Below are 14,829 nucleotides of genomic sequence, written 5' to 3'. Positions count from 1 at the left end.
TCTTGTTGAAAAACTGTTCTGATATTACTAACTGTCCAGAATTTTTTCCAGAAGTAAATGGGTGAAAATCATAATTATATCTTAAAATAGGGTCATCATTTGAAGTTCCTATGTTTTCCATTTTAACCAATAATTTTAGTTCGTATTTTCATAAGGAGAATTCTTTGATCAAGACAGAAATCCTAGCAAAAAGGAAAATCATGCTGAAATCTTTGAAATTTAAATATAACCAATTGGCCCGGCCAGCATGGCTCAGTAGTTGAGTGTGGACCTATGAACCAGGAGGTCACAGTTCAACTCCCAGTGAGGGCACATGCTTGTGTTGTGGGCCCCATCCTCAGTGAAGGCCATGCAGGAGGCAGCCAATCAATGATTCTCCCTCTCCCTTCTTCCCTGAAATCAATGAAAATATATTAAAAATAAATATAACCAATAGCTAATTATTCTTTACTGCTGTGAGAATTAACTAGTCAATTGAGAGCACAGAAAAATAGGTAGGTAGGTACACAGATAGACACAGAGATATACAGAGAGCTATCTGAAATATACCATGAATATCAGCACTGTCTTTTTCCAACATTTGAACTGTATGTATGTGTATGTATGTGTATGCATATATGTACAATCTTATATTTATACATACATCACATATAGCAGGGGCTTTACACACCTTATTTGTTCATACACCATGAATAAATGTATGTCCCACCCTGCTCCCCGAAGGATTAATATTAACTAGCACGCAACAGGTAAAGCAAATCGGCAAGTCCCCATCCCCTAAATACCACAGATTCAAACAAGCTGACAAAATGGGAAAGGAGATCCCACTAAATTATCAAGACGAGACAGAGGGTGGGGCAAGAATTTGTTACCTGGTCCTGCCTATCTGCTTTGGACATGAGTAGATTTTACTCTTCAGTTTCAACATGGGAATAGCAGTTAGGCGAGATATGCAAAATACTTGGAGCTGGACCAAAAGAATAGGAGAGTTAAGAGACCATGTATTTCCTGAGATTCTGTGTATATAAGCTTTTAATAGGTTTATGTCAAAAATTGAAAGAAAATTATGAGATTTAATATTTTAATTAAATTAAATATGGAGCACAAGAAAACAAATGCAACTTTTTACTCAACCACACACTTCATATCTTCAGGTAAATTCAGTAACTTTTAAATATCAACTTGAATATATTACATTTAAATATTTTATTATTTGTAGACAGTGTTATAGCAACATGATTAATTCCTTCCCTTCTCCAAAAAACTATAATGAATTATTCTTTCAACTCAAGATTTTACTCTAGCATGACATAACTATTTTTAAAATCTAAAAAAAAGAAAAATGCATCTCTTATTTACGTCTATTTTTTAAAGGAGCTAAAACGATGATCCTCTTTTCTAAGTAATATATTTCATAAAGCCATAAAACATTCTTCAATATCACAGTGATACTTATAAGAAAGAATAGAATTCATCTTATGTAATTTACTACACACTGTCCTTCCACCCCCAGAACATACTAAATGCATCCTCCTGAATTTAATTTCAAGTCTCTGCAAAGGACATAGTCTTAAGAAATCAGAAAGGAATTTAAGCTCCAATTCATAGAATGTCATTTTCTCATATGTGAAGAGTTGGAGATCACATACTAACATCACTCCCTTAATTTAATATTCTGAAGAAACAACATCTGAAAGAGAACTAGTAGACAGGAGGCAGTGTGATAAATTACATTAAACAATACAATTACCGTTAGTCTTCATAGCATGCTTTTTTAAATTGTATAGATTTTTATAAGATATGAAATGAAAACTCTCAATTGTCCAAGAGGTAGATGATGACCCCATTTTCCAAATGGGAAACTGAGGCACTGATATGCCTTACCATAGGCTGCAAACATGGTCAGCAGCAGAATCAAAACTAGAAGCAGGCGAAACATGGCTGCCTCACACCTGCCAATGGAATGACAGGAATAATGTTGGTCCCCCCGCGTTGCCTGTGTTCCATCTTATTCTATGACAAGCATAGCTCTGGAGCTTTGAAACTCCATTTAAAGTTGGAGTTGCACATCTATTCTCCCATGGCAAGCTTGTGAGGTCAACATGAGGAGCGGTTATTTATGGCAGCATCCTCAGACTCAGGAATGTGGACTATGTTGAAACCACGTAGGATATATTTCAATAAATGAGATCAAGACATGAAGAACAAAACTAAAGGACACGTAATGCAATAACAAAAATTACAACGTCAGTTCAATATTTCTACTGTGATTCCACAAAGAGATGTATATGTGTACAATTAAAAATCATTTTTCAAACAACTGGATTTGAAATTTGACTCACATCTCTATGCGATGAGCCTTGATCTGCATGCTCCTAAATTAGGAAGGAACAAACAGCATAATTTTACTGTTTTGTATTGAACACATCTCTCTCTAGAATACAAAAATGTACCCTTATCCAAGGCAAGTAATTTTCTAAGCTCCTCAAATAGATTAAAGCACTAAAGAAAACTGGATTATTTCACTGAACAGTGGTATTAGCCAAACAAGCAATATGGCCGGAAGGGAGATACAGTTGGTGGGGTGCTTTGTGGGAAATGCAGGAAAATAAACAACAGTATTGTCCTTGAGGCTTGTGAGAATTATGTCCATGGGTGCCAACCCCACAGTTACTGTATGAGTAGCCAGTACACGAGCGATACACTAACATAGATGACACACAGCATGATCCAGTTTATCCTTGTGATTGGCGGCCTGCGGTTACCTGTCACATGGAGGATGACATTGGAAGAGAGAATGCCACTAGAGTTTTGGGCCCGAGCCACATAGAGGCCTGCGTCTGCCCCGCATACCTTCGGAATGAACACCGCATGTCTTGTCTCCTTGTGTAAAACCTGTAAGTGTCCATCTGCAGGCAATTTCTGGCCCTTCTTGTACCTGAAGCAGAGAGTCAGTTTTTAAAATCAGGATCACTGTTTATTCACATTATATCCAATTTCTAAAAACCATTGCAGAGGCCCATCACCACGGCAATATTCTCTTGCAGGGGCAGGGACTTTGCAGCTACCACAGATTCCAAAGGGGCTGTTTATCCTTCAAGCAGAGGTTGGCAGCTGGTGGCCAGAGAAGTGCCTGATCGGCTCAGACCATGTTTTTAAAAAGCACATTTTTTGACAGCAGTTAACAATTGGAATGTTGCATGTGAGAATTCAGATATCCAACTCCTCTCAAAAAAGCAGACCATCTGGTCACACGGGGGCTCCATTTGCTCATAGCAGTTATCTAGAATGGGAAATGGTACCCTCCTATTTGGCTCCCCTCATTCTTTCAGCTGTGATGGAACAGTAGTCTGTGGCGTCTGGAATCTGCATTGGAGTGACCCTCATCTGCCCCATTATATTCATCCCATACGATCCACATGAATGTGCTGTGTTAGAAGAAGGTACTTATACAGCATTTCCTGGAGAAATGAGTTCATTTAATTAATGGATTAATCTCATTAGGAGAAAATTGTTTTTAATTATAAAAGGCATTTATGCAATTGGATTATTACTATTAATGACATGTTTCTAAAAGTTTCCTATGAACATGAGCACTTAGCTGCATATTTTTATAAAGCAAATAATTTATTTTGTATATTCTAGATTCTTTACTTATCAAGACCCACATTCTACTACACAAGAAGTGATGACAAATCTGAATCGTTTTCTGTTCTCATGGCCTAAGCGATAATTTCGCATTTTTCCAAGTATCCTAAGAATGTGGGATAGCTCGCCAGTTATTAATGGAGTAAAATTGCAAATCTGAGGGTAAGATGTTTTCTCACAATAGTCCTTCAGTATTATAGTTGCAATCGTTCTTCAAGAATATGTACTAACCAAGTTATTTGTTATGTGGACAAAAATAAGAAACACTTCAGACAACATTTTTCTTTGGGGTAAACTGATATTTAATGATGAATTAAATATCTTTTAAGTTCATAAATATGAAATTCCTGATCTGTAAAAAACCATGCAATTGTAAAAACAACAGAATAAAACAAAAAGCATAAATGCTGCACTGTAACACAAGTGCAATTTCTTTTAATAATCTGAGAAACCAAAGTTTTCTCATAAATTCTTTAGATAACTGACTCACACTTCAAGTACCACAATTACTGAAACTGATCACTTAATATCGACTTAAACATTATGATAAATAAATGCTATTTTACTTATCATAGTTTAGAAATATGAACTCGTTCCCACAAATTTATAACTTTGTCCTTAAATAAATATGCTTAAGGTTGAAATTTTTCTAAAATGTTTAAAAGTAACCCAAGTATTGAGAAAGCTAGAACTGCTTTCACAACAACAGTATGTGATTCAAAACCTGTATTCTGCAGTTTACTCTTATTAAAACAAATAGGCTAAGAAATAATAATGTCTCCAGAGTGAAATCATATTGTTTACAGCTCAGTTATTGAACCACCTTTCAAAAATGGGTTTATTACCTGTCACTGCAAGTAGCTGTGAAAGAAATATTTTTATTCCACCTCTCACATTGAAGAAATGTATAAAAAGAAATCTTAGTGAAACAAACAAGGACTGCAAAAGTGACATGAGTGACTGCTGGGAAGAGAAAGAAGTTGAGAGAGGCAAATGAAAGAAAAGGGGAAAACCACCTTCTTATGGTGTTTTTTTTTTAATTGAGTAAGGGATGTTAAACCAAGAAAATGTCGCGCTTATGCAAAGCATCTCAACTCACCATCTTTAGAAATGTGGAATGTTAAATGGGTACAAAAAGAGCACAACGAAGTCACAGTGCTTTTGGAGTTTGTTAAGTTATTATTTTATATGGTTACTTTTTGTTGCTTCAGGGAATTAGCCATGCTGCTCCTAAGATGCGAGTTGGGGGCTGGTGAGAGGTTGCATCATGCAGAGTTGCAGTGCTGCCGAATATTAATCAGCGGTCCCTGCCCCTGTAAGTTAGTGCCCATGAATGACTCCCTCAGTGATTCAATTGGTTTCTGGTTAAGGCTCGTCATTATAGGCTACCCACCATGTCAGTGTAGGTTCTGGAAATCCTGTTACTTCAACTTCCAAAGTCACTGGAGAACCTTCCACGACAGTGACATTAGACTGGAGCCTGGAGAAACTGGGTGCCTGGCCAGCTAGGCTGACCACGCTGTTCTTTGCTGATGTACTTTTAATCTCTTCCTGGGAAACCACTTGCCTCTGATAGACCCGGCTGGGGCCTAATTGAAACCCGAGGCCCGAGAGCGCGTCCGGGGAAGCATGCAGCCTGTCTCGGGTTTTAGTGCCGTTATTAGCAGCATGCATTTCCTCCCGGGTTTCTAGCACACTCTCCCGAGCCCGCGGGCGCTGCTGGCAAGCTCGCTCATGCACTCCACTCGGCATGCTCCCAGGATGGTCAGCGTGGCTTTTGCTGATGGCTGTGCTCTGTTCCAGAAACCCTCTGGAGGTGAACGGGGGCTCAGCTTTGAACTGGGGGGAAGGCTTCTCAAAATGACTTGAAAATGTTTCTCTCTCATCATTGCAAGGATCGGCAAAAGCTGCAGGCGGAGGAAGGCCACACTCCTGGGCCTCCCCTGGACCGCTGGCCCCCATCTGCATCCTGTCGCTGCTCCTGTGAAGGCTGCGGGAGGGGCTGGCATGTTCTTCTACCTCCATGTCGGACGGTGCGAGCGGGGAATCGGGGCTCCCTGGCAGTGGAGGCAAGGAGATGTCATCGGGAGAGACACACTCAGGTTCTTCTGCAGAAAGCGTGCCCGCAGGCAGGGGCAGGCCTTGGACACCGCGCTCTTGGCCAGAGGAGAGCTGTGGCCGGTCCTGAGGTAGCTGGACCTCACCGGCTCCATCGACGGGCAAAATGCCTGCCCCCTGCCCCTGCTCCTTCAAAACAGAGAAGCCAAAGCTCTCGGTTAGTCATTGGATTTCTTTTTCCAGGCCTCAAACTCAACTTCAGAGAGACGATTTGAGAAAACCCACAGCGAGGTAAAGCGGGCCCTGGCTCAGGCATTAAAGAACTTGAACCCACTTGTCTATTTAAACTGGGCACAGACCCATCCCATGACAGGAATCAGTAAACTGACCTCCCATCTCAGAGTGAAACTTGATAGACCTTCCTTGTGAAGAGAGAACAGCCTAGTTATCATCTCTAATGAAGCGCTTGGACTGGATAAATGTCTTTTCAAATCATAACCTGAGGAGCCTCCTTTCACCAGCAAATTCTGTGTCAGTTTATCTGTCTACACTCCCCGTGAACTCTGCTCCTACATATCAGAGGCTCCCCTGCTAGGTGAGCTCTGAGACTCCACCAGAATAGCCAGCCCCCCTCCTTCCTCAGGAAAGTCATTATTTTCGTTTTATTTTTTATTGTGGCAGAATACACATAACATAAAATTTACCATTTTAACTATTTTTAAGTGTACAGTTAAGTGGCAGTAAATGCATTCATATTATTGTGCAACCATCACACCAATCACTTCCAGTACTTTTTCATCTTTCCAAAGTGAAACTCTGAACCCTTTAAACACAGGTTCTCCATTCTCTCTCCCGCCAGCCCCTTCCACTTTCTGTCTCTATGAATTTGACAACTCTAGAGACTTAGTCATTTTTAATGGCTGGTTTTATTTCCTTACAGCCCCTTACTTCTATTCTCACATTGAGAAATATCTACGGGGAGCCTGTGATATACTAGGTACTGTGCTAGGCATCGGGGAGATGAAATGGTGAGTAAAAGTCAATACAGCCTCTGCCCTCATGGAGATGATAGCCTAGTGGGGAATGTAGATATTAATGGAACAGTCACACACTATGACCTTTCACAATGAAACACACCAAGATGCAATAGAGGAACACCTGCCACTCATCTTTCTGTCCCAGGTGGGAACGTAAGTTGTGCCAGTCAGCACCTACTGCTCACATGGTTCTATTACTTCTCCCCACTAATTCACGTCTATCTCTGTTTTAAGAAGAGGCTCAAATATACCCTTTGGCACAGACTCAAAAGAACAGTGAAGCTGAAAGGGACCCCATCTATCCCAACCAGCTTGTTTTACACAGACTCCTTTCTTTGCCTTTCCTCAGCATTTTGGATGCATGTTTTACTTAATTAACCATGACTGGTTTTGTTCCAATGCTACGGCTTGCACATAAGAAACTTATATCATGTCTTGACCTTGAGTTCTTCATTTGGGCACAGAGTCCTGCTCCTGACATACTTTATAAGTGAGTTTTGAGAAATAAATGTGTTTTTAGGTTGAAGGTTAGAAGTAAAAATAAAACAATGCTTCTTCTACTAGCCTACAGACATGACTTGTTTTCAGAGAAATCATAAACCCAGCTTAGAGAAAGTGGTTTTCTTCAGCCATTTAAGAGAAGTTTGCATTTTGCATCTAACTGAGTTCTAAAAGTCCCTCAATTAAAAAAATAAATAAATAAACACATACCCAGTAGGTAATGCCTCTCCCTTTTTTTTTTTTTTTTTTTTTGGTTTTCCTATTACACCTTACCTCTGCCTCTTTTTATCTTTTCCTGAAAGTAGGATGTTTTTCTTCCTTTTCTTACGGACATTGATCCAACTTCCCATTCAGTCTAAAAATCTTCTCTATGCCATCTGGCAGCCTCTGTTTGCACACTTCTCCTGAAGGTGCCTTCTTTGGAGATAATTCTATGCTTTACTTATCTTAAGAATCTCTTTCTATATTTAGCAAAGAGCTGCCATCTCTCAGTACCCACCAATGGATACTGGCCTCCTGGAGTAGCAGAGATGTCCGTCTGCTCTCCTCTTAAAACAGCCCTTTACCATTGGGAGAACTGGTCCCACAGCCCCTCTGTCTCTGTTTTTGAACTTTCATCATCCTGACCACCTTTTGGAGGTCCTGGTCCAACTGCTATGACCTGCTTCACAGGGAAGCAGAGACATTTGTTGATCTAAGGATTACCCAGGGGCAGGCAACTCTTTAATGACTTCTTTGAGTAACCTATGGCTCTCCAGAAAGAATAATGTTTTTAAAATGTGTGAAAATTTTCAAAAAATTTAGGAGGGAAACTAGAACAAAAGTCCAGGCCAGTCTCCCGACTCCTCAATCCCTCCTGGAGAGGAACTGACTTACCTAATTGCGGGTTTAGTAGAAGAGACCCAACAATCGCAGCTCTCTCTTTGATGTTCTTGGTTTCAGATCTGCCTTCCACCAAATGGGTGCGTTTACATTGGCTATAAGGCATGAAAAACCCCTGGACAGGAAGCCTGTGGTTGTCTAGCTATGCACCCAAGTGGCTGGGTAGACAAAAATGTCTAAATCAGAGATGAAATTTTGGGAAACCCTCTACATAAGTCCCAGTCATGTCCTCCAATCCAGCTTTTACTGGTTACTGATTCCTGACTGCTGAGTCCCCCTTTCGGACTGTGCCAAACTCAAAAAGGCAATCCAAGAGTATTATTTTTCACTCCCTACAACTCCTAAAGCCTCAAAAATACTTTCTGCAGAAAATAACACTACCTGATAACTTCTGGCAATAAGAGATTTTTCTCAAATCTTTTTTTTTAGAAAATTTTCAACTTATTAATATTCCTTCTAAATATGTTTATTTCCAGGATTCATTTACTTTCCAGAATGGGAAGCAACCAAATTATCTCTTTGATCTATATATGCTTTTATTAAAGTGATTGTACTATTTTTTTGTTTTTGTTGGAACCACATGGGACTATGAATTTATACCGAGTTTTTAAACTACTAAAATCTCGTACTTTCTCTGACCATTAATATCATTGATAAAAATGTTGAACACTGCATAGGTTAGGACAAGGCCAGATGTCTACCCCAGGCAAGGAAAGCTGTCTTCCAGGGTGACATTGATGAACTACTTGACACTTGGGTACAATTATCACCAGACCAAACTCTCATTCAGCTCACATTTTCCCACTTAAAAGAGATAACATGAGTGTGTTTATCAAATGACTTCCTGAAACCATAATAAATTTTGTCTATGGCACTAATCTAGAACTTCCCAGTAAATAATCATCTCAAAAAGAAAAATAAGATGAGTTTAATACAAGTTTTTCTGAGCAAATCATGTTGGCTTTTGGCATTTCTGCCTTAATTTCAAATGCAAATAAGCTTTCAGTCTCTAAATCATTATGAATTTTATAAACATTCCTTCTAAATCTGAGTTATACATTCCTGGATCTACTAGTTTTCCTAATGGTTCCCCAACATTCACATATACCAACTTTTTTTTCATATTTCCCCACCATGAAACTGTTTTTCTTCTGACAGTAGAAACAGTGTGTGTGAGAGTGTGTGTACGTGTGTGTATTTCTACAAACAGGTAGTTAATCTATATATTTCAGCACAGGTAGGGCATATTTGCATCAACCTGATTAATTCTGGCAAAAAGGCTGGGCAATTGATCTAATTCACTATAACACATCCCATTCTCAATGTGTTTCTCTTACAGCCTTGGTTGCTCTTTGTCTTTTTTGTTGATTTCTTCCTCTTTTCCCAACTTCTAAATATATGAATAACAAATGATCTTGTCTTTACGTTCTGTAATATTCTCTATATATTTTCCCCTCAAAGATCTCACCCACTTTCACATCTAATGACCAGTTAACTTTTATTTAATAACCCTAAATCTATAGCCTCAGATATTTTGTCAGGATTTCTGAACTTTCATTTCCACTGATGAACATAATCACTTGGATTTCTAATCATTGCCAAACAAAATGAATACAGAATACAATGATATTCTACATCTACCAAAGAGTATAACACCAAACCTCAAAGTACATAGAGTGGGAAGCCATCTCTGTGGTAAATTTAAGGAAACACCACAAGACTTTACCTTCCAAAATATCTCAATCTTATCTTGGGCTAAGTACAATTAAATGAAGCTAAGTAAGAAGTGGTGGGGAAAAAAAGACATTAAACATAGGGCTTGGTCTATGAAAGGCATTTCTGGGACTTTGGAAGGGGCTTTGGGCAGCCAAGGAGTTGACTTGGCACCTTTGGGCACTTAGAGTGAACAAGATAAAAGAGAACTGAAGGTGGTGAACAACGCTTTGTCTTCTTCCCAAATTTTTTCCAAAGCAAATGTCTCAAGATCATCTCCCCCTGCCTACCGAGGGATCAGGATTAGAGGAGGAGGGTCCAGGGAGTGTCCTCTCCCAGGCTGATAAGAGCACTCCACTGAACTGTTTGCTATAAAAGTAATTCCATGCTGCTGCTTTATTAACCATCATGCAAACAGATGAATGCAAAGAGGGGAAAGGTTTGGCATAGGAATCTACAGTATCATTACAAAACAGCTTACTTATATGAAGCAGTTCCTTGGAGCTCCCTCTGGTCTTGTGGAAAGAGTTACATGGCTGAAATTCAGAAGAACTGGGCTGCCTGCCCAGTTCTGACACTACTTTGCTGTGATTTTTGGAGGGCAAAATATATCAACTCTTTTGGCCTCAGTTTCCTCAACTGTAAAATTAGATTTGATCAGGTGATTGTTAAATCCCTTCTAGTACTAGAATTCTATAACTCTAATTGCTGGCATGGCAAGCCTTCATCTTCTACTGAACAGTTCTGTGACTTTAGGCGAGTCTCTTAATACTCTGCATCTCCATTTAATCTTAGGAGTTTTCACATATTATTGTTGATTTAGCTTCGGTCTTCACCTTGGGGTTAAAATACCATCACTAATCTGTTAGCAGTGCAATGAGCATTGCATTTACTGAATTGCCCAATTCCACCTGCTGCATTTTTGGGTCAGAAAAATGAGAAGCACTTTACTATCTCCAGGAGAAAATCTTGTGATTAATAAATTCTTGTGATATGTTGGTGGAATTATTCTTCCTGACTTCTATCATTTCCCAAGGAAGATCAACACAATTTACGGGTATTAGAATTGAACTTAGTGAAACCTCAACAACCTTTTTATGTGTTGCTTCTTATTATTATCTGCCCACATGGTGCTTTGGGGAGTCATTACATCTGACCTATAATATAAGTGATAGAGACAGTCAGAGGGTAAATGTGATTGTGATACTTAAAAGTGAAGATTACTTCTGCCTTTAATTTTGCTTTCTGTGCCAATTGTACTGAATGTTATACATGAAATCATGCCAATGAGGGTTCTTGACAGCTGTAATTGTGGACCTTCACTTTTATCCTAAATAACTAATGATCGATCGTATCTTTTACTTTATATGAAAATAAAAATGACTTTTGAATGAAGGTAAATCTCTTTTTTCTATTGAAAGGAATTTGTTTCTTTAACTCTTCTTCCAAGCAAAATAATAGCAAGAAAAATCATTTTTTACTACGTCTTGGTTTGGTAGCAATAACTTTCATTTCTAATCTTTGTAAATGTGTGTGGTTGACAATGTAGAAAAATGTGCAGAATTACAAAAATATGGTGTTGGATTTAGTATGTTTTAGAAACTCAATTAAGAAAATGTGATACATTCAATGTTATTTTTTATTTTTTTAACTAGTAGAGTTCAATCAAGAGTGATTTTGCTCCCCAGAAGATGTTTGGCAATTTCTATAGGCACTTTTGGTTGTCACAACTGGTGGGGTGGGGGAGACTACTACTGGCATTCAGAATAGAGGCCAGGACTGCTGCCAAACATCCTATAAAGCAGAATGCTTTGGGCCAAAATGTCTGTAGTGCTAAGGTTGAAAAACCCTGATTTAGACCAATCAGAGTAACCAAAGGCTAAGATATAAGATTAGGATCCAACAAGTTGTCCAAGGTTTGCCTCAGAGAAGAACCAGGGTCACCTCATCAAAAAAGGCAGCTTGCTTAATGGTTCGTATTGTCTGGTGGTTATATAATGAAACTAGATCTTCACATACATTTAACCCATGGAAAAGGACATATAAACAAGCTCTGAGAACTGTATTAACTCCGAGGAAACAACTGTATTTTCATGAGATGTGCACAACAATTGGGGAGATTTTTCTTTTTTTAAGTCTCAGGTCACAATAAATATTCTTTACTAATTTGGGGTAGTTGAGAATACTGTTGATTCTGCTTGTTACTTGAGTTTCTTGGGAGAGGAAGAACAGAGGGAGCAAGCAACTTGGCAAAGCAAAGAGTCCGGAGGTAATTATAGTCCAGCAGCTATGAATAGAGAGTGAGCAACTTATGCCGAAACCCATAATGATGTGATTTAAATAATACATTTGATATCATGACACATTTGCATTCTGTGGGTATTTGCAGTTTTTGCTACATGCTTAATTTATCTGTAATGCATAGGACTTAAAGTAATCTAAACATTTCCCTAAATAGTTTAGTATTCATACTTCAGTTGGATTCTATATTTTAGTGCCTGGAAATATCTTAAAGGCAGATTCTCTGGGAACAAGATACTATCTGATTTCATATATTAAGGTTTTCTAATGGTACTATAAACAATAAAATCATAGCTTGGTGGTATCATAAAGTGGGAAAAATAAAATCTGACATTGGGATTGAAAGAAAGGACAATTAAAGAGGCAGCTAAAGATGAAAGAAATAGAAATGGGTTGGGGTGACAGTATGGTGTTTAAATGGCTACCTCAGTGTCAATGTAAAATGCTATGATTCTAGTATTCATTAGGAGGGACTCAAGGAAAGAGCATTGAGCAAAAGGACTAACTAGGAGGTAGAAAGGCAGTAAGGGATGAGGGCACTCGCATTGCATTTACATTGGGAGACTTGATCCATATAGCTAAGAAGGCTTCAATACACTTTTTTTTGCAATGCACAATGCCTTGAACATCAAAACAGAAGTAATGAGTAGCCAAGGCTATGCAATTTTCTTTACCTTATTCATTTCTTCATTGAAAACCGTCTGCTTACTTCTCACTGGTTCTTTCAGAAGGTCAATGCAATCATCGTGGAAGTCTTCCGAACTCAGATTCATCTTTAAAGCATCTCCCTGCTGTACAAAGTGATAGTTAGTGAGCGCCTGGGCCAGAAAAGTTGGAGGGACAGTGCCATATGATAATCACTTGAAAGAAAAAAGGCCACTTGCAACCTTTTAGTGAATATATTCCACACCAGACTGATGTCCTCCCATAAGATTGATGAAATTACCCCTCCAAGTTCACAGTTCCCCTCCTCATTCTTTTGATAAAGTTCATTGCCAATAAAAATTGGTTGTTCAAAGGCCCAGAAGGAAAAAAAAGTCATTGTTACAACAGAATGCACCTGCAGGAGCATTCTTAAGAGAAAGGTGTGATTGTACGCTGCAATTTAAACCATTAGGAGAGTCTGGGGGAGCAGCCATGAGGCAAAAATGATTAAGGATTTCTGGTGTAGCAAAAAGCAGGATATCCAGAGAACTTAACAAAATGCTTGCGAAACTCATGAAAAGAGGGAGGAAATATCACTGAATGTTAAAAAACACACACAATTGAGAACAAAGGACAATATCTTGCTCCTGCATTTCATGGGGTTCTGTCATAGTCATGGAGGTTGAGGGGGTTTGCAAACTGCTGTGGAGCCAGTGTGAGGGCTGAGAGGACTTGGTGAAGGTGGGAAAAGACACGGGTACACAAGTGACAACACCAGTTTAGAATGATGATTCTACTGCAACAGAAGGTTCTCTGTTCCACCTGGAACATGGTCATTGCATGAGCCTTCAAGAAACAGGCATCCCCATCAAAGTACACATTCTACACTGACTCAGAGGATTCGGGGGGACACATTTTGGGTGATATTCAGCTTTAGCCTCAATGCTAAAACCTAAACTAGTTTGTATTACAGGTCATTCTGCATTAGTACACACTTGATACCTAATTCCAAATGGCAGCTGTTGTAGAAAGAACGTTAGATCTTAATCATATCTAAGTTCAAATTCCAGGTCCACCACTACTGACTGGGAGCCCAGGAAAGCACTTTCAACCTCTCTGAGCTTCCCTCTGAAACAAACAAACAAATAAACAAACAAACAAACACATTTGCCCTAGCTCCATTGCAAGGTTATTTGGAAATCACTGATGTGATTATGTATGAGAATCCTTTGTAAATCTCAAATTGCTATACAAATAGAAAGGATTATTATCACTAGTTCAGCCTTGACAGGGATGCCTGGGCCTACTTTTTAACAGCTCCTAAAAGGAGCCATAGTATCAAGCATAAAAACGAGTCATTGAGGCTTCTCATGCAAACATCTGTAAGTGCTAGGAAGCGTTCTCTGACAAGCTTTTATTCAGGCTCCAACTCCTGAGGGCAATACTGATGCCGGTTTCTCTTGCCAGAAAGGCCCCTCCTCATTTTTACCACCTGATCCAACCTTTCTGAGCTATAGAATGATTCTTCTCTGTACTGATCTTTGAGTTTTTACTATAAATATCAAAACCCTTTCTGGAGAAGCTGCTTTAGGCAAAATATAGTGCAAATGTGTGGGTGCTATACTGAAGAGAGCCATAGCATTTCCTCAGATATAACAGGCAGGTGAGTTAGGGATGGTAATGGTAGTTATATTGGTGATTGTGCCAGGAAAAAACACAATGCTAGGAGAGACCAGAGGAAGTGACACCTAAGGAAGGTGATGTGGAGGAGGCAGTGTTTGGCTTTGCCTATGAGAGATGGTAAGATTTGGAGAAACAGAGATAGAAGGTCATGTGTTTGAAGTAAAAGTTTAGAAGCAGGAGACCTGGGAATGTGGGGGTAGCAGACCAGTGAGATAGGAACTTATAATGACTATAGAAGCACAGGTAATTCCATACTGCTTTCCACAGTGGCTGCACCAATCTGCATTATCAGCTGCATTTTTATACACCAATAATGAACTATCAGAAAGGGAAACTAAGAAAACAATCCCATTTACTATTG

At 39.1% G+C, this 14,829-nt stretch overlaps 1 protein-coding gene across 2 annotated transcripts in view; it reads right to left on the bottom strand.

The window, feature by feature from the left end:
* Nucleotides 1-1,111: 1,111 nt before the first annotated feature.
* CCDC141 (coiled-coil domain containing 141) overlaps nucleotides 1,112-14,829 on the bottom strand; it is a 166,458-nt gene continuing 152,740 nt past the window's right edge. Inside the window, exons 22-25 of one of the 2 annotated variants that reach the window (XM_036320596.1) lie at nucleotides 12,815-12,931; nucleotides 5,042-5,895; nucleotides 2,854-2,938; nucleotides 1,112-2,375 (exon numbers count right to left, since the gene is read on the bottom strand). In XM_036320596.1, the coding sequence (XP_036176489.1) occupies nucleotides 2,313-2,375; nucleotides 2,854-2,938; nucleotides 5,042-5,895; nucleotides 12,815-12,931 (1,119 nt within the window). In that variant the 3' untranslated portion in view covers nucleotides 1,112-2,312. Of the gene's footprint in view, nucleotides 2,939-5,041; nucleotides 5,896-12,814; nucleotides 12,932-14,829 lie in introns of both variants that reach the window. The other variant, XM_036320595.1, reaches the window with a different exon arrangement.

This window comes from Myotis myotis, unplaced genomic scaffold (genome assembly GCF_014108235.1).
Source record: "Myotis myotis isolate mMyoMyo1 unplaced genomic scaffold, mMyoMyo1.p scaffold_m19_p_8, whole genome shotgun sequence".
NCBI lineage: Eukaryota > Metazoa > Chordata > Mammalia > Chiroptera > Vespertilionidae > Myotis > Myotis myotis.
This window is presented reverse-complemented; position numbering and strand designations above follow the sequence as displayed.